Source organism: Pelobates fuscus, chromosome 3 (genome assembly GCF_036172605.1).
Source record: "Pelobates fuscus isolate aPelFus1 chromosome 3, aPelFus1.pri, whole genome shotgun sequence".
Taxonomy (NCBI): domain Eukaryota; kingdom Metazoa; phylum Chordata; class Amphibia; order Anura; family Pelobatidae; genus Pelobates; species Pelobates fuscus.
In genome coordinates this window covers 224037666-224059864 of record NC_086319.1, presented here as the reverse complement: position 1 = coordinate 224059864, position 22199 = coordinate 224037666, and the positions used below count along the sequence as shown (strand labels likewise).

The 22199-nt window shown below is 44.7% G+C and overlaps 1 protein-coding gene across 1 annotated transcript in view; it reads left to right on the top strand.

Annotated features, from left to right (window-relative positions):
- Positions 1–7928, top strand: part of ARMC10 (armadillo repeat containing 10) — a 28005-nt gene extending 20077 nt beyond the window's left edge. The window contains exons 5-6 of the mRNA XM_063448154.1: positions 6843–6914; positions 7229–7928. Coding sequence (XP_063304224.1) covers positions 6843–6914; positions 7229–7492 — 336 coding nt within the window. The 3' untranslated portion in view covers positions 7493–7928. The remainder of the gene's footprint in view (positions 1–6842; positions 6915–7228) is intronic.
- Positions 7929–22199: the final 14271 nt, after the last annotated feature.

Here is a 22199-nt window from a genome sequence, read left to right as displayed (position 1 = left end):
ACCCTTCCTGCCCCTTGCTGCCCCTGCTCCTTGCAGACCCTTGCTGCCCCTGCTCCTTGCAGACCCTTGCTGCCCCTGCTCCTTGCAGACCCTTGCTGCCCCTGCTCCTTGCAGACCCTTGCTGCCCCTGCTCCTTGCAGACCCTTGCTGCCCCTGCTCCTTGCAGACCCTTGCTGCCCCTGCTCCTTGCAGACCCTTGCTGCCCCTGCTCCTTGCAGACCCTTGCTGCCCCTGCTCCTTGCAGACCCTTGCTGCCCCTGCTCCTTGCTGACTCTTCATTTAGCCCCTCCTCCCCATGCCTCACTTGCCTAATCTATAGGCTGCCCCCCATGCCTCACTTGCCTAATCTATAGGCTGCCCCCCCATGCCTCACTTGCCTAATCTATAGGCTGCCTCACTTGCCTAATCTATAGGCTGCCCTCCCATGCCTCACTTGCCTAATCTATAGGCTGCCCTCCCATGCCTCACTTGCCTAATCTATAGGCTGCCCTCCCATGCCTCACTTGCCTAATCTATAGGCTGCCCTCCCATGCCTCACTTGCCTAATCTTTAGGCTGCCCCTCCCCATGCCTCACTCCCCTAATCTATGGGCTGCCCCCCCCCCCATGCCTCACTCCCCTAATCTATAGGCTGCCCCCCCCCATGCCTCACTCCCCTAATCTATAGGCTGCCCCCCCATGCCTCACTCCCCTAATCTATAGGCTGCCCCCCCCATGCCTCACTCCCCTAATCTATAGGCTGCCCCCCCCCATGCCTCACTCCCCTAATCTATAGGCTGCCCCCCCCCATGCCTCACTCCCCTAATCTATAGGCTGCCCCCCCATGCCTCACTCCCCTAATCTATAGGCTGCCCCCCCATGCCTCACTCCCCTAATATATTGGCTGCCCCCCCCCCATGCCTCACTTACCTGGTCTGTAGACTGTCTCTGGCTGCATGTGTTGCTCCCCTGCGGTTTCAATCAGCAGGGATAAGATGCAGTTTCCTGTCTCTGTCGCTCTCCATACACAGCGGTCGGCGCCGGTATTGCAGTTCATTTTAAATCTCACACGAAAAATAGCAGAACAAGCTGAAAAATCCCCCCCTGCGGACGACCATGCTTCTGTAATAATATAATGGCAGCCCTGGGGGAAGTGAAATTCAGTCACTTCCTCCCAGCTAACACTGAGACACGCAGGATGGAGGGCGGCACTGATTGGGAGAGAACTAGAGCCCAACAGCCTCAGCCAGCAGGTACTAAACAGGAGGATGGCATTGTGTATCTGTATGTGTGTCTGTGTAGTTGCATGTGTGTAAATGTGTGTCTGTAAATATCTACATACATCTCAGCATCTTGCCAACACTACACACAAACACATCCCTGCATTCCAGTGCAAACACTACATACAAACACATCACCATTATATATAACCACACCACTGCTTCTCGCCAACACCACACACAAAAGCATGCCTGCATTAAAATGCCAACACTACATACAAACACACCCATACATTCACTCACACTTACTCCATACAAAAGCATGCTTACATTGAAACATGCAAGCACTGCTCAATGCTACATACATTTAAAAAATTGTGGGTGTTTTTTAAATTTTAAAGTGCAGGAGGGGGAGGGGGTTGCCAAAACTAGGACCCGCCCCGGGTGCCATATGCTCTAGGTACGCCCCTGCCTGTCAGTATTACTGCTCCAGGCATATCTCATGCCTGGATAGGACAGTAAAACCAATGTGTTGATGTCCACAGGGATTACTGTCCTGCTTGAGCAATTGTCCCTAAGCCAGGACAATTGCAAGAAACAGGGAGCCACATCAGAGGTACCAGTGGAAGTGCTAGAAGAAAGTAATGCTATAAGCTCCCAATGCAATCATACATTTATCACTATGATAAACTTACTGCCTTGGATGTTGTCAAATGTTCGTAAACCTGTCTTGATGGGTTCACGTTAAGTGGTTGTTCAGAATTTCCATATGATGCTGGGTTCCATTCTCCCCCTTCTATGAAGAGGGACTATTGTTGCAGTTTTCTCTGCTGTTTGGTATTGTAGCCTCTGCTGTAGCCCCCCGCCCACTTTTTGCGGAGTTATTAATACTAATGGCTTGAATCCAGTCAGATGCTTTTGGTTATAGTGCATACATGGCAAATGCAGTGATCCCTCAACAAAGTTTTTACTTTTTTATTTTATAGCAAATCATTGAATCCTAGAAGTAGCACTCCCTTCTTCTTGAAAGGGTCACTTGTATAAAATAAGGTTGAGGGGACCTGTAGTTAACCCCTGAAGCACTTATGCAAACTGAGGTGCTTTAGGGGACTGGTGTCTCTTAAGGCCTATGAAAATGTCTTGATGTTCTTTCTTTAGTAGATTTAAGTTACTGGCCTCTGTATCTTGTGATAAGGCCTATAATCCAGATCAGCGATCCATCTGCTGACGTATGACAAAGTGGCAGCAATCTTTTCACTGCACCAATGCAATGCTTCAGAAGCATTGAATCCAGCTGAAGTGAAGAGGTGAACTGACAGGGGCTTTGGGGTTAAACCCTTCATAAACTGTTAACCCCTAAAGGAAAAAGAACACAAAGGACCTTGAAGCATAACAATGTCATTGAGGTGCAATTCTTGTACCCAGAGTGTTCCTTTCAGGATGAAGAGCCTCTAATGACTGCCTGACAGCCACTAGAGTTGTATTTCAACCAAATGTAAATTGCTGTTCAGAAAAGGCAATGTTGTGGTGTTGTTTATTTTATTTTTGCAATGACAGAAATTGAGATATATCTGCAGCATGGAGGCTTGTGCAAAAGCCATAACGTGTTTTATACAACATTATCCAGTGATACAGAAAGAAAGCGTTGTTTCGTTAAGACATGTGTTTTTGTTATACAATGTTAATTGGTCGCCGTCCGTCAAGGTTTTTGCATTTTCATAAAGACAGAAAATCATTAACGAAAAATAAATAACCCTGCTTAGCTGACACTCTCGCTACAGGGGAGAGCTGCATAATGCATTGCCCACCTATTGGCCATGGAAACCGTCCCACCCGCGCACCACCAAGAGTCCACTGGCCAGGGCTCCTTTAGGCAATGCCTTTTATATTGGCCAAGATAAGGGACCTATACACTAAAACCACTACATTAATATGTAGTGTTTGCTATAGCGTCTACATTTAAAGGAACACGATAGTCACCTAAATTACTTTAGCTAAATAAAGCAGTTTTAGTGTATAGATAATTCCCCTGCAAGTTCACTGCTCAATTCACTGTCATTTAGGAGTTAAATCACGTTGTTTCTGTTTATGCAGCCCAAGCCACACCTCCCCTGGCTATGATTGTCAGAGCCTGCATGAAAAAAAAAAAACTGGTTTCACTTTCAAACAGATGTAATTTACCTTAAATAATTGGATCTCAATCTCTAAATTGAACTTTAATCATATACAGGAGGCTCTTGCAGGGTCTAGTAAGCTATTAACATAGCAGGGGATAAGAACGTCTTACTTAAACAGAACTTGCAATAAAGAGAGCCTAAATAGGCCTCTCTTTACAGGAAGTGTTTATGGAAGGCTGTGCAAGTCACATGCAGGGAGGTGTGACTAGGGTTCATAAACAAAGGGATTTAACTCCTAAATGGCAGAGGATTGAGCAGTGAGGCTGCAGGGGCATGTTCTATACACCAAAACTGCTTCATTAAGCTAAAGTTGTTCAGGTGACTATAGTGTCCCTTTAAGTTCTTTGTTACTTAAGTTTGTTTGCTTATTATGGACTTTTTTTTTTTTTTTTTTTAAATTCTTTATTTTTCACGTGCAAAAAAATGACAAACAAGCTTGAGTCGCCACGATAGCTGAAACAAGCACATTATAAACAATCAGCGTAGGACAGATACATGGTTATATATAGACAGCACATTTTATATTTAAGTATGAATATCAACGTATGTAATCACTAGCTTAGGTCGTGAAGTAAAAGTTTGAGTAGCGTGAGACTAGCGTGTAAACCATTCTTGGAAACTTTTCGTTCCAGATCTAGGTGTCTTTGCGGGATCTGACATCCCCTATGTATGATGTGTGTGGTCTAACTGTGGCCTGCATTTGTGTAGAGCATGCGTGGTGCCGTTAACCTGTGGCTAGTGGCACGAAGGGAGATTAAGTATCCCCGGTTACCGGGGGGAAGAGAGAGTCAAGCTCTCTTGGTGGCCATGCGTACAACGGGTAAGTGTGTAGCCGTGGGTATAACTGCTGTGGCAGGACTGCTGGTGGCACCTTGTCTTCAGGCTTTGTAAATTATGTATGTCCTGCGCTAATATAAAGCTGTCAGCAATAAGATAGTAAAACAGTTGTAGCCAAAATATAAGAATCATAAAACAAAAAACCACTGAAATTATAATAAGAAAGAAGAGTCAGCATCCTCTTCATGCTTTAAACTGGCTCCTTAAACAGATGCTGTCATTGCTTCAGAATAGTAATACATGTAACAATATCAATGATAATAGGCTAAAGACGTTATTATCAGCATTATGTCAGTCATGTTATTCCCTATGAAATTAAGAAACGATAGAAGTTCTATGAGGGTTGAGTCCATGAGAAGTGTAGTGTGGAGCAGCAACCTTACACAGTCCATGGGCAACCAGTGTGGCAAGTGTCTGTAGCCTCTGCGTCCCGTTTCAGGTGGTGGCGGTCGCGTGGGGTGCCGCCTGTCTTTGCCGTGGCACAAATTCCTGCGCTGCTACCGAGTGTGCTCCAAGTCTGCGGCTTGGGAGGTTCCTCTGTGTCGAAGTGCCTTCCAGGGTCGGTAGTGGGTGGTTTAGCTTTTCCAAGGCCACTGTGGCTTCTTGAAGGTTCCGGGCCAGTATGGGGCCATTTGCGCCCTCTATGCGCAGAGTTCGACCGGGTCCCCAGCGGTATCGGATCTGTTGTTGCCGTAGGAGGGAGGTGGCCTGCCGGAGGGACCTTCTCCAGGACAGAGTGCCGCTTGACAGGTCTGCGTAGAAAGAGAGGGACATTTCTTCAAAGGTGTAGGTTGGCCGGCCCTTGATAGCATCCAGTACAGCCCTTTTATCTCTCGCTGATTGAAAGCGGATGATTATATCCCCCGTGGCTGTCGGTGGTGCTGTAGCTGGTTTTGGGATACGGAAAATCCCTTCTAGCAGGACCGTTTTCGCCATTTTAGGAGGCAGTAGTGCGATTAGCAGCCGCCTGGTAAGGTGAGGGAGTTCCGCCTCTGGTATGGAGTCCGCGACCCCTCTTAGCTTTATGTTGTTTTGGCGTCTCCTATCTTCCTGGGTAGCCATTTGTTGCGCATGTAGTGTCGCTTGCTGTTTCAGCTCACATACTGCCGCTTGCAATTCCGCTATGTGGCTTGCTTGTTCTTTGGAGGTGTTTTCCACCGTCCCCAGCCGGGTGCAAAGGCCACGTAGCTCTGACCTGATTGTGGCCACCTCCGTCGAGATTTTTTCGTGGTGGGAGGCCATGAGGGTCGTGATGGCCTCCATGCTGACTGGTGTGTGGGCTGATGCAGGCGGTCGAGGTCTCTCAGGCAGTGGTAGTGTGCCTGTCTGTATGGGGCCCCCTTCTTCGTCCTCGGAGGTCTCGTCAGAGAAATCGGTGCATCCTCCGTGCAGGGACTCCATTGTTGCGCTTGTGGCCTTGCGGGCCTGTCGCCACATGTCTCCGATATTCATACCCTGACTGGGTTTATCGGGTTTAGGCTTCTTTGTTTTCCTGCCCATCGTTGTCAGGTATGTTAGGGGCACTTTGGGGGTCCGTTGAGCCGTGGTTGTCGCCAATTTCGGCAAGTAAGTGCAATTTTCGATGGGAGCTCCTCGGCCATGCGACTTTCCCCGCCAGTAGCTTGGCTCCGCCCCCATTATGGACTTTTTTTATTTGTAATATTACCACTTTTCTGCTAAACTTTTTTTTTTTTTTTTTTAAATATAATATTCGATGTGTGTGATAATTTCCTTGTAGAACACAATAAGAAAATATTAATCTTGCCATTGTGTACTACGACACAAATAATACAAATCTCAATGGTATGTATAGTGTCCTTATAGATGCTCCAGATTATTTGAATAATGTTCATAGAAAACAGTTGATTATTTGTTCACCTCCCCCACCCAATACCCAAAGTAAGGTTCAGGCCATAGGAAGAGACAGTAATACCAAGTGTATTCTAAGAGTAATGGTGTTGGTGCATAGAGCTCCCTGAGTCTTATCTCCCCTCTGAGAATACATGCCGTAGTTTGTAAAATTGCTGCCACTGTACATTTGATCCCTCAGAGCTGACAATTAGGCTGGACTGAATTCTCAGTGCTTAGTTCCCTCTGTAAATTTTGTTTGTGGACACAGGCATGTGAACTTTGCAGCCACAACTTTGTCTGCACAAAAGACAGCCAATCATTGGCTGGTCTGTCAAATCAGCAAATCTGGCTATTGTAAGCTGATGGCAGAGGCAGAATGGCTTCTTTTTGTTTATAGGGCAATTACATTCACCCTATGTGATGAGTGGGACTACAGTTTGGGGATATAATACTTCTCCAATTAACGCATTCTAGAAAAGAGCAAAGTGAGAGTCTTCTGATTGGAGCAGCTCTAGCTAGTCTGGAAACCATGATTCTCCTGAGGTAGGGGGTATATACATTTGACTTATTTTCCCCCTGCTGTCCTCCTTTTCGTTTATATTTTTATTTTTTTTATAATGCATTATGAAATAGGGGGTCAATTTGATCAGATTCCCATCTGATGGTTCTTTGCATCAAACTGTGTTGCAAAGATTAATCTCTGACTGCATTAGAGGAAAAAACAAGATTTCATATGAACTTTCGAGTTCACGTCTTATTGTTTGTATTTAACTTTTCAGATCCATGCATCAAAAGTTCTAGTGAACTTGTCTGATAATCCTTCAATGGCAGCACCTCTTCTCCATAGCAAGGTAAAGGTGACTTTTTTTATTTAATACAAAGTCTGGAATGGTTTGTGTGAAACTTTCTATTTGAGACTAGAGGGAGCGATGTGACAAGTTTCTCCATGTCTGTTGATGATAAAGTAAATGGGTTTTGTTCTGAGGTTTAACGTTAATCTTGAACCAAGGACACTTAGTGTTGCATCTAATTTATTTTAGAGAGCGATCTGTTTAGAAAAGACAACTTAATTCCTGTTCTATATATAATAAAAGAACCCCTGCTTTATTTATGAGAAATACAATTTTTTTTTAATTTTTTTTTTTTATCCCCCCTCTCTTTACAGGGCTCATCATTGCTGAGTGCTCTTTTTGACAGTTGTGTCCATACAGACATTCTTAGCAGAGTTCTGAGATTTGCTGCAAATGTCTCTGAGAATCTGGAAAGTGCGCACCATTGTAATGGACACAATTATGATGAGAATTCACTTCATACTCTACTGTTTGGGGACTCTGCCCTATTAAAAATGAATCTGTCCTCTTTATCAGAGCACCCTGAGGTTGAAGTTAAAGAACAAGCTGCAAGACTGATACAAGTCATATCTATGTAGAGAAAAGGTGCTGTTTTTGGGCATGTACAGGTTTTTATTTTAATTGCTCGGAATCCACGTGCTTTTGATCTTATAGTGAGCTGCTTTAAAGGGGCGCACAACTGGAAAGAGGGTACTAGAAGCAAAAATATCGCTTTCTCTGCAGGTATATAAACATCGATCAAAAAAAAATTAGACAGTTATTCACTAAAGTGAAAAATTTAAAGTGAGTTTCAAATTCTAGGTATAAAAAGCCCAATTCTAAATATTCTGTAGCCAGCTATGCTTTCAGTTTGTTTGGCCTCAAATTTGAAATTCACTATGAATTCTAACTTTGGTGCATAACCCTAATAAAGTGTAATTAAAGATGTAACAATTGTGGTTGTTTAATTTTTTTATTTTACACTTTCATATTTTTATAGATTTAGATCACATTGCATCTGAAATAAGGTTCACTTTAAATGCACTTTTGATAATTTTAAAAATTAATATATTATTTATCTTTTTTAAAAAGTCTCTTTATGTGTGTGAGGGGGGGAGAGAGTGGGATATTTGTGTTTGTTTTTTTTTTGTTGTTGTTTTGTTTCTTTGTGGGGGGGTTTTGTTGGTGTTTTTTCTCCACGTTTTACAACTAAAATGAAAGTTTACTGCGAAGAAAAACATGTTTATTTACTACAGACACTGCTTAAGAGCCGGTAATATAACATGTGCAAAGCCAAATCATGATGGACTACAGCAATTAAACGTGTATAAATGACTTATAAAGTGGTTATGGTGCCATCCCATGGGAAGTAATAAATTGTTTTTGAATAGTTTGACACCTGGTTTTTGTAATTGTTTCTGGTCAACACTCTCTGCTTATAAAATCATATAAAAAAAGTCTGTCATACACAAGAGCTCTGTGTACAACAGCCGTATGGAAGATGATGTTCTTGCATTTCTGCAATCCTTAGCAAAGGTAAGGTGAATCTGTCCACCTAGGCAATGACATCTCTTCCTTCAATGGCAAAAGTGGTAGGGGAGAAAAACAAGGAAATGCAGTCCAGACTTATTGGATCCCTGGCTTGCAGACTTGAGAATGTTTATCCGTCTCATGTATGTTGGTTATGTACACTCAAATTTCTCACACAATCCTTAATCTATTTAAAAAAAAAAAAAAAAAAGGAACAAAAAGCAGGTTTGCCTCTGCTCTGGGCGCATCGAAATACAGATTTTTAACTACCTGAAGCTGTCCCTTGCAGCTGCTGTCATCTCTATCCATTTAATCTGCCATTAGCCCATGGCAGCTCTGTGCTCTTGCGCATTCGTGGGAGCCTCCATAGACTGACCTTTTTTTTCCCACCTCACAGCAGTCACTGAGAGAATTTGACTAAATATGATGGTTGTAGCTCTATCTTTCGACAAGTGAAGGGAAAAGACATAAGTAGTCCGTACTTTGGTTTTAGCTTTTGATTGTGTTGAAATTTCAACGCAGTCAATGTGAGACTTTCATAAAGGGGATATTTTTTTTTTTATTTTTTTTTTAAACCTCACGCGAGGTAGAGGAAACCACAACGCAGCTTTAATGCAGATGTTGGGCTCGCTGTGTCATATGCCTATTTTTGGTTGTGGGTAGAAGATGAATAGGGGGTAGGCTAGTGTGTGTGTGTGTGTGTGTGTGTGTGTGTACACACAAGTATCTTCCAGTGAATGCATGTTTCACTGCTGCTCCACCTCCTAGATATTTAATACGGCTAAGAAACCTGGTCTCTTTGCTTTTTAGTCCTCCGCTGCATCAAAATACCTGCTGCCTGTTTAGTCTGTGGTGGCAGTTACTTAATGCAGTTAACCCCCGAGGCATCACTCTCCTAAGCTACTTTCCAACACAGGGACAAGCCTTATCTTAAAGGATCACTATAGTGTCAGGAAAACAAAGCGGTTGGTCGGTTGGTCCTAGCCTTCCAAAGAGATGAGCATCACAAAGGAGTAATAAAGTCTGAGCTTATGGAAGTATGAGTTATGGGAGAAGGCTGTAGGCTACAAGACTGTTGTGGTAGGAATAAACATGACTAGGAAGAGTATAATGTAATTGCTGTTAAAGTTGCTAGGAGGGTCATCACTAGAAAGTGAGGAGTAGGAACATTGGGGGGTGCGCAATGTTGGTAATTTCTATGGAAGACCTTTCCATAGGTGTTTGTGTAGTACAGGGATAGGCAACCTTTGGTACTCCAGATGTTGTGGACTACATTCCCCAAAATGCTCTTACACCCATAATCCTGGCAAAGCATCATGGGAGGTGTAGTACAAAACATCTGCAGTGCCGAAGTTTTCCTATGCCTTGTGTAGTAGATGATTGTTGACTGCATTCTTCTGATTGGAATGGTTGAGCATTATAGGTAATGTTGTGAAAACCACCTGCAATATCACAGGAAGCTATTGTTTGTAGAGGGAGGTGTAACTTTTTCCCATCATGCTCCATATGTCTTCATTTTGATTATTTGCAGTGTCCAGAGAAGCCTTGTTCATCTGCAGTACCAAGAAAAACCATTTGCAGATTAGATGGCTGTTGAATATATTTTCCATATTGCATAACTAGCCCTTGGGCTGCTGGGCATAATTTAAAAAGTGGTCACAAATTTAACAGCAGTGCCAAAGCAAGTCTTTCTACAGATTGCAGTGTACCTATTGGCCTTTTTTATGGATTGTGCCAAGTTGGCTGTTATTATTACCGGTATTTATATAGCGCCAGCATATTCTGTCGCGCTTTACAATATTATCAAAGGGGGAGATTTAACAAATTAGACAATTACAAGAAAACTTACAGGAAAGATGGTTGAAGAGGACCCTGCTCAAACGAGCTTACAGTCTATAGGAGGTGGGGCGTAAAACACAATCAAACAAGGTGGAGTGAAGCAGAGCTGGAGGAGAGAATAGAGTGCTGCCCTTTAGGAGAGAGCAAGGGATACTATGTGAGGTAAAGGTTACTCTGGGAGGTCAAAGGCTTTCCTAAAGACAGGCAACCTTTGGCACTCCAGATGTTTTGGACTACACCTCCCATGATGCTTTGCTTTGCATTATGGGGGATGTAGTCCATATCTGGACTGCCTAGGGTTGCCTATCCCTGCTAAAGAGATGGGTTTTTGAGGCACCTTTTAAATGATTGAAGACTAAGGGAGAGCTTTATGGTCACAAGCAGGCTATTCCAAAGGAAAGGAGCCACCGCGAGAAGCCCTGCAAGCGTGAGTGGGCGGGTGCAAGCCGCAGACAGGAGAAGGTCATGGGCAGAGCGGAGAGACCGAGAAGGAGCCTACCTGCGTATCAGTGAAGAAATATAGGAGGGGCTAGAATTGGTCAGTGCTTTATAAGTGTGGATTAGTACCTTTAATTGACTCATAGGATACAGGAAGCCAATGTAAGGACTGACAGGGGTGAGGTGTGAGAGGACCGACTAGAAAGGAAAATCAGTCTGGTGGCGGCATTCATTACAGACTGTGTAGAGGGGTAATACGGCTTTTGGGAAGACCAATTCGGAGAGGGTTAAAATAATCCATGCAGAAAATTACTAGAGCATGGACAAGCTCCTTAGTAGCATCCTGTGTAAGAAAGGGGCGGATGCGGGCTATGTTTTTAAGGTGGAATCTACAGGATTTGGTAACAAACTGGATGTGAGGCTCAAATGCAAGTCCAGAATCAAGTATAATGCCAAGACAGCGCGCTTGCAAGGATGTACTAATGTGGTTACTACTCGAAAGGAGAGCGAAAGAGGGTAATTAATATTAGGAAGAGGAAAGACAAGGAGTTGCGTTTTAGAGAGATTACGTTTCAAAAAGCGTGAGGACATCCAATCGGAAATGGAAGAAAGGCAAGCAGTGACACGTTGCAGGGGTGAGGTCTGGGTAGGAGAGGTCTGAGTGTCATCAGCGTACAGGTGGTATTGGAGTCCAAATGAGAATCAGTTTGCCAAGAGAGCCAGTATAAAGAGAAAATAGAAGGGGACCAAGTACAGAGCCTTGGGGTACTCCAACCAAGACAAGACAAAGGGAGGAGGTATCATAAGAAAAGGTGACCCTGAAGAAGCCTTGGGAGAGATGAGAGGACAGTGTCCCAGAGACCGCGTGATTGAAGAGTTTGGAGAAGGAGAACATGGTCAACAGTGTCAAAGGCAGCAGAGAGGTCAATAAGAATTAGTATAGAGTAGTTAGGTTGTTAGTGACTTTAATAAGAGCAGTCTCAGTGGAGGGGGTCAAGGAGAGCGTTTGAAGTGAGGAAGCAAGACAGACGGGTAAAGACAAGTCTTTCCAGAAGCTTTGAGAAAAAAGGGAGCAGGGATATGGGATAATCGTTAGAAGGGGAGGATGGGTCAAGAAATGTTTTTTGTTTGTTTTTTTAAGATGGGTACTACAGTAGCATGTTTAACCCCTTAAGGACACAAGACGTGTGACATGTCATGATTCCCTTTTATTCCAGAAGTTTGGTCCTTAAGGGGTTAAGGGCAGCAGGGACAACACCAGAAGAGAGAGCAGTTGAAGATGTGTGTTAAGGAAGGCACAAGACAAGAGGAGAGAGATCTGGTAAGGTGAGATGGGACAGGACAAAGCGGTGGGTCGAGAGGAAAGGAGAAGCGCAGCCACCTCTTGTTAAGTAGCCTAGGAGAAAGTCTGAAGGAGAAGAAAGGCATGACCTGGGTGTGGTTGAGAAAAAGAAGGGCAAGGTGGTGAGAATCCTTGTCTTAGCTGTTCAATCTTGTTGGTAAAGTAGCATGCAAAGCTATCAGCTGTAAGGTTAGTTTGGGAGGTGGCCACAGCAGGGCAAAGAAGGGAGTTAAAGGTATGAAAAAGACGCCTGGGATTTCAGGAGCATGAGCTAATGAGGGAGGAAAAGTATGACTGTTTGACAGGGCTGTGCTGTATGAACGCAGCATGCATTTGTAGTGGAGGAAGACAGGCTGGGTGCGTCTGAGGGTGCTGTGTGTGAATTTATTTTTTTTATCTAAATTTAAATATTTTTTTTTATTAATAAAAAAAAAAAAAAAAATGATATCCCTCCCTCCCTTCTTACCTTTAGCCTGGGATAGGGTGAGGAGCCATGCTGCCTTCCCTGGTGATCCTAGTGGTGAGAGTGAACGCTAGAGCTCCACCGGGTCCTCTCTCCTCTCCCTCCCCAGCCAGTGGCAGTGTAACAGTGCCTGTGGGCCGGGGAAGGAGATCTTTGATCTCCCCACCGGCCCACGAGGCATACAGCAGGGCTGGCGCTCGGGTAGCGTGGGCCCTGCATGGGCCGGCCAGGGAGATCCTGTGATTGCATATTTATAGTGGAGCTAATACACCTACATCATCATATTTGGCCAACAAGTGCTCCTAACTCACAATCAAAATGGAGTTAACAAATGCATCTTTATAGTACAAGTTATCTATGCACAATCTTTGACATTAATGCTGCTACTATTTTATTGAACCTGAAGGACATTTCTAAATGGAAGAGAACATAAGATAAATTAGAACTGTGATCGTAATTCGGCTCCACTAAGGTGCCTCCACACTGCTCACTCACAAGACACTTTCTGGAGCTACTGTGGGACCATATTCCACCCTTTTATAATCCTTTTATTTTCATGTAAGCTACCTTTCCTTAAATGTATACTGTAGGCATCAAAACAACCCTTGCTTAATTGCAGTGTTGGGTGTATAGAGCATGCCCAGGCAGTCTCACTAAATTATCTAAGAAAAAAAAAGTTACCTGCACTCTCTCATAAATACCTATGTATACTTAGACAAATTGAGGTAATTTAGTTACTCCAATGGCCATTGGAGAGAATGCCCGCTTGCCAACGTCAAGGGAGACCCTCCTAAGTGGGTCCTACGCTGACTCTTCACCTTGCTTCCTTGAGCTTCTGGAAAAGATATCTCCACTGAGACAGAGAGGGGTATTTTTTATATACACCCCTATATACACTTATTAACTCTTAATAAGGAACACATGGGATGGGCGGCTGCATTGTAACATAGCTGTGTGATACAAAAAGTTAATACAAATACAAAAAGATAATTCCTGCACTCACTCCCATCACTCCTGAGCGGCAGCAACGACCACAGTACACATCAGCCCAATATATAGTAAAAACCAAAGGAAAAAAAGTTACCTGCGCTCTCTCCTAAATCCCTATGTATATTTAGACAAATGGAGGTCATTTAGTTACTCCAATGGCAGGCGGGCATTTCTTACAATGGAGTAACTAAATGACCTCCATTTGTCTAAATATACATAGGGATTAAGGAGAGAGCGCAGGTAACTTTTTTTTCTATGGTTTTTAACTATATATAGAAGGCGTATGCCTGAAATTGTGGGAGGGATTTTATGGCTATTTAAACCCAGCAAATCCCCTTACTCACCTGTCTGCGACGATTTCGGAAATTCGCTTTCATTTCCGTTTTCACAGACCTCTGACGTCATACTGCCGCGACGCTCGTACACGGCCCGCCGGTTTTTCATGCGGAAGCCATTCGTCGATCTCGTACAAACTGTAAGTCTATTCGAATAAACTTCCTTTTACGCATACGTTCCGTTAAAACCGCTAACTGTTTCCAATTTAAACTCGACAAGTTGTCGTTTTCTTTTTAGCAATTAAATTCGTACTCCCTGGAGAACGTTGTGCGAGCCCGTTCTACTCTCTGTGCCGCATTTTAATTAATTCATATAACCTGGCAAGCTATATACGCTGAAGTTTGTAGCGGTATATGTTTTTATCACGCGAGCTGGGCTTTGGTAACAGTTACTGATATCGGATCCAGAGGCTGCTCTGAATGCACGTTCGGGTCAGTAGTCTGTGTCCCAAGCGCAGCTGAAGTCGAGCGTGGGTCACTGGGCTCCCGGGGGGGCCTGTGTATGAGAGCTGCCTAGTCTGGATCCCTGACTCGGCTTCATATGCAACTCATCTAACCTAATCCTGCAGCAATTAGCGGGAATGTCCGAGCATGTACTGCTGCTCTGACTTCACTCCTGCGGTCGTTTTGCTGCTAGGGATACTTGTGTTAAGGTTTGGGGTGGCAGTTTCTTTTATTTAAGGCAGTCGTTCCGTGGCCCGTTCTGCTTCAATGTCTCTCTCACTGTTTTTGATACATCCCATGTCTCTCTCTCACTGTTTTCGATCCCCCCCCCCCCAATTCATCGTCCGTTAGGCTTTTCTTTATCCACCAGCTGGATATGTTAATACATTCATTTAAACTTGGGCAGTCATACAGCGCTCTTCTACTTAGCAGAGTTTATAGCTGTTCTCTTACCGTCAAGATGCTTTTATGGAAACGTGTTTTATTTCTGGTTATCGCAAATTTATATATATATATATATGATTTTTACGAATCACAGCACTTCTAAACCACTTTCTGACCCGAGAACAACCTAATGTTGCTCTGAGCACATCACTAGTTCTGGATTCACGGTGGAAATATTTGTAACTCAGCTGCACGACAGAATATCAGCAGATCGGGTAACAATAATGAATGTGAGGCCTCAAGTAAAATGAGTTGCAAAGTTATGATGGTGCGTGGGATGAGCCTTCTAGGTCATTAAAACCACGTTACATAGCCAACAGGGCTGCAGGTCATTTGTCAAATTCGGTTTCTCAGCTCATCTGCTGTCCTTTCGCAGGAAATGTATTAACCCTTACAGTGCTGGTACTGTTTCTACAGTAGTTTCCATGAAGTTGAAATGATGAATCCTGTCAAGCATTATACATTTTGGATAGGGAATAAGTCACCATGCTCTCAAGGTCCGAATACGTTTGGAGAATTCAAGTGAGTTTGAGTAGGTATGAAAGTCAGATGTCTTACAAATAAATGGGTAGGGCACTCTCAGGGTCATCTTTGTTGTTGGTCGTCCTCAGTATACTCGCAGATGCTCTGACTGTCATGCACGCCTTACATTCATCGACACGCACTTGTAGACGCACAGCTTTGCATACTCGACAATTATGCCGCGCATTATATTACTTTCCTATTTATTGATCCTAGCATATTCAGCGTTGCATTAAGTCCTATCATTGTCTGTTTACCTTGCCTTGTACACCTGCGCTGGCGGGCACATATGTTACTAGACGAGTGCATTTAGGTTGGTATAGCAGTTCTGGTGAACAAGCCTCAGCACAGGCAGGTTCGCGTTTTACTGGTACCATGAACGTGATCCGAAAAAAAAATTAAAATAAATAAATTTATATATATATATATATATAGTTGAATGAACTCGTATCACATTGCACTACAAGGTCACGACATGGCGCCACGAGCCCCGAGGGCCATACCTACGTTCATACACGCATTCTAGTTTAAACGTCCCGACCGTCTGGACTCTGTCACGCTCACAGGGCGCTCCAGTATCGGGCAAGCTGTACGATCCTAACTCATTACCACCCACGTTTCGTTCACTGGTATGTCCTCTCTCCCTAACTACCCATCCGTCTTAGTTAGCAACCGCTGGCTGTTAGGTTCCTAGGTGCCCACTAGTCGTTATTCCCCCCGGCTTCTTTGCCATAGGTTAGTGGACCCGCGAGGCCAACTCCCATCCTCATACTCGGAGGTACTACACCCCTCGAGCCAAATCATAGCTAGTTGCCTCGCATTGTGGCATAGAGAGGGCCTCATCCGTCACTCCCATTCTATCTTATGTTTTACTGTCACCGAGAGGCCGACACCCCGCCACCTCATTCAGTGGCCACGCTACCCCCTCACGCCAACGCATAGATAGAGCCTCTCAAGCCGCTTGGCAACTAGCAGGGCCTCACCTGTCACCAACCTAGTGTAATCGTTTCGCCGCATGGCGGCACTAGCTAGTCGGCCAGCGCACACACACACTCACGCTCGCGCTCCTAGTAAGCTGGGGGGGGGGGGGCAGCACACCCCAGACCCGTCAAGCATAGTCGCTATGTTTTAGATCCCATAACCGCTTCAGGTATCCTAGCGCTTTATTTCCCGCGTTAGTTTCGATCGTGTGTTACATACTCCTACATTGATGCAAATCAGTATTTCAGTACTATCGTACTCGGCTACTCCGGTGCTTTCAATGCGTCATCTCTTACGGGCATGGGTCTGCTAGATGCTTAGTGCTAGCAGTTCAAGGATACCTATACATAGATATATACATTTATATGTTACCCCAACCTGTCGCTCACTGGCGATCCTCAGGTACCGCGTACACTACGTGCCCAAACCAAGCTAGGAGACTCCAAGTCCAGCGGTTCCTCCAACAACTTGTTTCAGGCATTTCTTACTTATATTCAGTCGAATTGGTTTGTTGGGTCTCACGTTGCCCTCCACATTGCACGTTGTACAGGTTTGGCCTCGTATTGGACCATCGTCGGGTCCTCCAGGCGCTGACGTGACGCACAGTGACTGCTTCCGGTCTCATGTATTACGGATTTACAGTTTATTTCTTCGCGACGTTTTGGGGGCACTTTGGTACATTGAGTTCTAAATTACCGTTTATCGATTCATACTATCACTCAATTTCCACGTCGGCGTCGCTTATACAAGCAATGCAGGATAAGCTTTAGCGATCTGATGGGACCGGGTGCACAGTATTCCCACTTGTTTCATATCGAACATCGGGGCATCACTCCGCCTCCATTTTTGGCCAAACAAATACCATTCGAATCCTTAATCTACTAATTAGGGACTTGTCTGCACGCCTGACATTCACAGGGTCCTCCATGCGCAGTCAATTCATTTGTCACGCATTTGTCGTTGTTCACGCTTCTCTTTATGTAAGCTTAAGTAGTCCATCGGGAGTTACTTTCGGTCATGCTGGATGTTTTAATTTAAGGCGTAACACGTTATGCATCCTGTTGTACAATCTTTCACGATCTCATGCCTACCAAGTAACTGCTATAGGGTACTTGCTATACGAACACATATCGTCTTCAAATTTTGTCAAAGCTCCTCTTCAGGTTCCTCTCTCGTGCAAACTTTTCCCTACGGTGGGTCACGGCTTTGCATTCTATTCTTCGATTCACGTCACGGCAGTTTCATCAGGCGCCTGTTACAGTCCTTTTTCGCTATGGTTTAATGCAGGTAATCGCACGTGTTCGGTCAGGTTAACGCTTTTCCACAAGAGGTTAATACCCTGCCGCGCTTAGATGGTACAAGTCCACATGGCCTAAATCGTAGGTAGGGCTTCTCTCAAACACAGGGCTACTGGCACGGCCTCAACTCTTACGGGATAGTCCTTATCTTCACCTATTGGTTCCCATTAGCTAGCAGCTCTACTACACGAGAAAGCTCAATGAGCTTCTGAGTTTTGCATAATTTAAACTTATTACGTTTCCTTCCTCCTCACAGCATGCTACAAGAACTAGCTCCAGGTATCGTATTATTTTTAATAAACGCTAACCCTGACGTCTCAAGTTCCCCTGCAGTTTCCTCCGCTTTAGCCACTTCCGAAGTCCTGAAGTCGGACCTTGCTTAAACGTAACGGTTGAGATAAAAGAACACGCAGTCCAGATTTCCTCTGCAGGTCAAAAAAGGTATCAATCATGCCTGAAGTTAGAGTCTATGCAGGTAAGATTTGTCCACTAATACTAAGCAAACGTACTCTACGGCTTACGATATGTGTAAGTATTGTATGTGGTTCAAGATGCTAAATGCGTTCCGATTATAATGGTTGCTCGTACAATTTTGCCACATCTCTCAAACAGTTCATGCTATACATTCGCTCCTTGTTCGTTAGTCTTGGCCTCAATCCGAAGTTCCTTCTCGGTACATTCATTCCGTGTTAGGGCCGCCACAGCAGCCTCAAGTCATCCAGTTCCATCTCGTCTTGTAGAGAAGATGGGTCGCTGGAAGTCCTCGGCATACAACCGGTTCATTCCAAATCCAGAAAGAAATCAGGCTCGCTTTCTATAATATGTCTAAATGTTTTGTTATGTTTAATAAATGTCACACACTTTTTGGCCCTCTTTTGCAGGCCTAACCTCACGTCGGTTTCGGCACACCTCAACCGACTCTCATATATTAAAATTACACACAGTTTAATGTGCGCCCCTTCCATAATCCCGTACACAAATAGAAGGCGTATGCCTGAAATTGTGGGAGGGATTTTATGGCTATTTAAACCCAGCAAATCCCCTTACTCACCTGTCTGCGACGATTTCGGAAATTCCCTCCCACCACACCCTCTTCATATATCATTATACCTGGGTGGGCCCTCTTTTGCAGGCCTAACCTCACGTCGGTTTCGGCACACCTCAACCGACTCTCATATATTAAAGATATGTATATCTGTGAAATAGGCGCTTTATATGATATAGAAACAGATGTAGTCAGATAGCAGCTACCACCAAAATAGGATCCCTTTATCCTAATATAAAATAACAACCAACAGAACAAACACCAATCCCTCACACAGTGGTGAACTGGTGCTCAGAGGTGGAGTGCTTAAATCATACACTTACCCCTCGGGGTTGAGGAGAGGTGTGCAATAATGATAGTGTCACGACTAGTAATGTGGTCCAGCACGCAGAAACTATGTAAACATATACATAAGTAAGAAAGGAAAAATATTAGGATAGAGCGTAAACCGGACCTTAGAATGGCTGGACTAATACGCTAGAGACAGAGAATGGTCAAAGGGAAAGCCGAGGTCAAGGAAGCCAGAAAATACTCAATACCGATAAAACAAGCCAAGTCAGGGAAACCAGAGATCAGAATAACCAGGGAAACGCCAAGGATCAGGATACCAGGAAATCAGAAACACAGAATCAGCACTTTCAGGAAACCAGGAAACTGAAACCACGACATGGCAAAGTAATGGGGAAAGCTAGGGGTTTAAATACCCCTCTCTAGGCTATGATTGGTCAGAGGGCGACCTCTGACCCCAAAACGTGCGTGTGCGTTGACGTTGTGACGTCACGCACACGTTGGTATAATTCTCGGGGGCGGAGCTAGCAATAGACGCGACCACGCGGTCGGCGCCATATTGGATTTGGGCGCGATGCCCGGAAGAACTACGTGCGCGGTTCCCGGCTCGCCGACGAGCAGGTAAGCTCGTGTAGTCGGAGCGGTCGTGCCGGTCGGGCACGACCGTGAGGCTCGGCGGGCCGGTGACCGCAACAGTACCCCCCACTCGAAGACCGCGCACCGGGCGGGAAGGACCCGGCTTAAGAGGAAAGCGGTTGTGAAATGACCGGATAAGACGGGGCGCATGGACCCGGTCAGCAGGAACCCAACAACGTTCCTCGGGACCATAACCCTTCCAGTCAACGAGATAGGACAAGACACCTCTGGATAATTTGGAGTCCACGATAGAATGGACTTCGTATTCTTCCTGATCACCCACTACCAAGGGCGGAGGAGGAGTGGATACCCTGGTGTAGCGATTGCAAGTAAGGGGCTTGAGCAGAGACACATGGAAAGTATTCGCTATTCTCATATGAGCCGGTAGTGCCAAAGAATAGGTCACTGGATTAATACGTTGGGTAACTCGAAAGGGACCAATGTACCGAGGGGCAAATTTCATGGATGGGACCTTAAGCTTGATATGTCTTGTGGAGAGCCACACCCTGTCACCTGGAAGATAGACAGGATTAGCGCCCCGTTTCTTGTCAGCTTGGACCTTTGCTCGGAATGAGGCTTTTTGCAGAGCTGAATGGACGGAATCCCAGGTATCATGAATCGATTCTAAACGGGTGTTCAAAGCGGGGATATCTGTGTCTGAGAATGCAGAAGGTAAAACAGTGGGATGATAACCCTGATTAACAAAGAATGGACTGTGATTAGAAGATTCATGAGTGGCATTGTTTCTGGCGAACTCAGCCATGGGTAAGAGCTCATACCAGTTAGATTGATTGGCATTTATAAAGCAACGTAAATAAGCTTCTAAAGACTGATTCGCCCTCTCTGCTGCTCCATTTGTTTGAGGGTGGTATGCTGACGAAAAGGAGAGTTCAACGCCCAATTGTTTGCAAAAGGAACGCCAAAACCTAGAAACAAACTGGGTACCTCTGTCAGATACTATGTTTTTGGGTACACCGTGCAATCGAAAGATCTCTCTCAAGAATATTTGAACTAGATCTTGGGCAGATGGTAATTTTTTAAGTGGGATGAAATGTGCCATCTTCGTGAATCTATCAATAACCATAAGAACTGTATTAAACCCGTTAGAACTGGGTAGATCCACAATGAAATCCATGGCCAAGTGGGTCCATGGAGCACTAGGTATGGGCAGTGGTTGTAACAGTCCAGGAGGTGACCTAGGAGGAACTTTAGAAACGGCACATATTTGACATGCCCCAACATAATCTTTGATATCGTTTCTAAGAGCAGGCCACCAAAATCTCCTGGAGACGGCTGAGAGAGTTTTATGGACTCCAGGATGGCCCGCTGTGAGGTTGTCATGGAACAAATCTAGTACCTTCTTTCGAAACTGAGGTGACACATACAGTTTGTCCGGAGGTTTTTCCACAGGTGCCTGAGTTTGATCTGCTATTATGGCACAGAAGAGTGGAGAAGACACTTCGGAAACAGTAGTGGCAATGAGGCATTCAGGAGGTACAATAGGATATATCACCTGTTCTGGAACTTCATCTGTCTCAAACTGCCGAGAAAGCGCATCTGCCTTGGTGTTTTTAGTACCAGGCCTGTACGTAATTACGAAATTGAATCGGGAGAGGAACAATGACCACCTAGCCTGACGAGAGGACAGTCTCTTAGCGTACCCAATATAAGCCAAATTCTTATGATCAGTAAAGATCAAAAGTGGCTCTTTGGAACCTTCCAAGAGATGCCTCCATTCCTTAAGGGCAAGTACAATGGCCAAAAGTTCCCTATTCCCTATGTCGTAATTCCTCTCTGCAGGTGTGAGTTTGCGAGAGTAAAATCCACAGGGATGTAAAGGCGTATCAGGACTTTCTCTTTGAGACAGAATGGCTCCAACTCCTGTCTCTGATGCATCCACCTCTAGGATAAATGGTTTGGATGGATCAGGATGGGTCAGGACAAGTGCTGAGGAAAATAAAAATTTTAATTGTTCAAATGCCTCTCTTGCTTCTTTGGGCCAAGATATACAATTCGCTCCTTTTTTTGTTAAATTGGTTATAGGGGAAATCACGGAGGAGAATCCCCTTATGAATTTGCGGTAGTAATTTGCAAAACCTATAAAGCGTTGAGTAGCTTTAAGGCCCTTGGGTAATGGCCACTGTAAGACTGCCTCCAGTTTGCGAGGATCCATCTGGAAACCAGACGGAGATATAACGTATCCAAGGAATTGTATCTCCGTTTGGTCAAACTGGCATTTCTCCAGTTTACAGTAAAGGCCGTTCTGTAACAGGGTTTTCAGTACAATCCTCACATGATCGTGATGTGTCTCTAGGTCTGGGGAATAGATGAGGATGTCGTCCAAATACACTAGAACGAACATGTGAAGGTACTCTCTTAGGACATCGTTAATAAAATCCTGGAATACCGCTGGAGCGTTACATAATCCAAACGGCATAACCAGGTATTCGTAATGTCCCATTCTGGTGTTAAATGCGGTCTTCCATTCGTGACCGTCCTTAATTCTGACTAGATTGTATGCACTTCGGAGATCGAGCTTGGTAAAGACTCGAGCTCCCTTCAATCTGTCAAATAGCTCTGATATAAGGGGAATAGGGTAGGCGTTTTTAATGGTAATCCTATTCAAACCCCTATAATCAATACAAGGGCGTAGGTCTCCTTCTTTTTTAGAGACAAAGAAGAATCCAGCCCCGGCTGGTGAGGAGGACCTA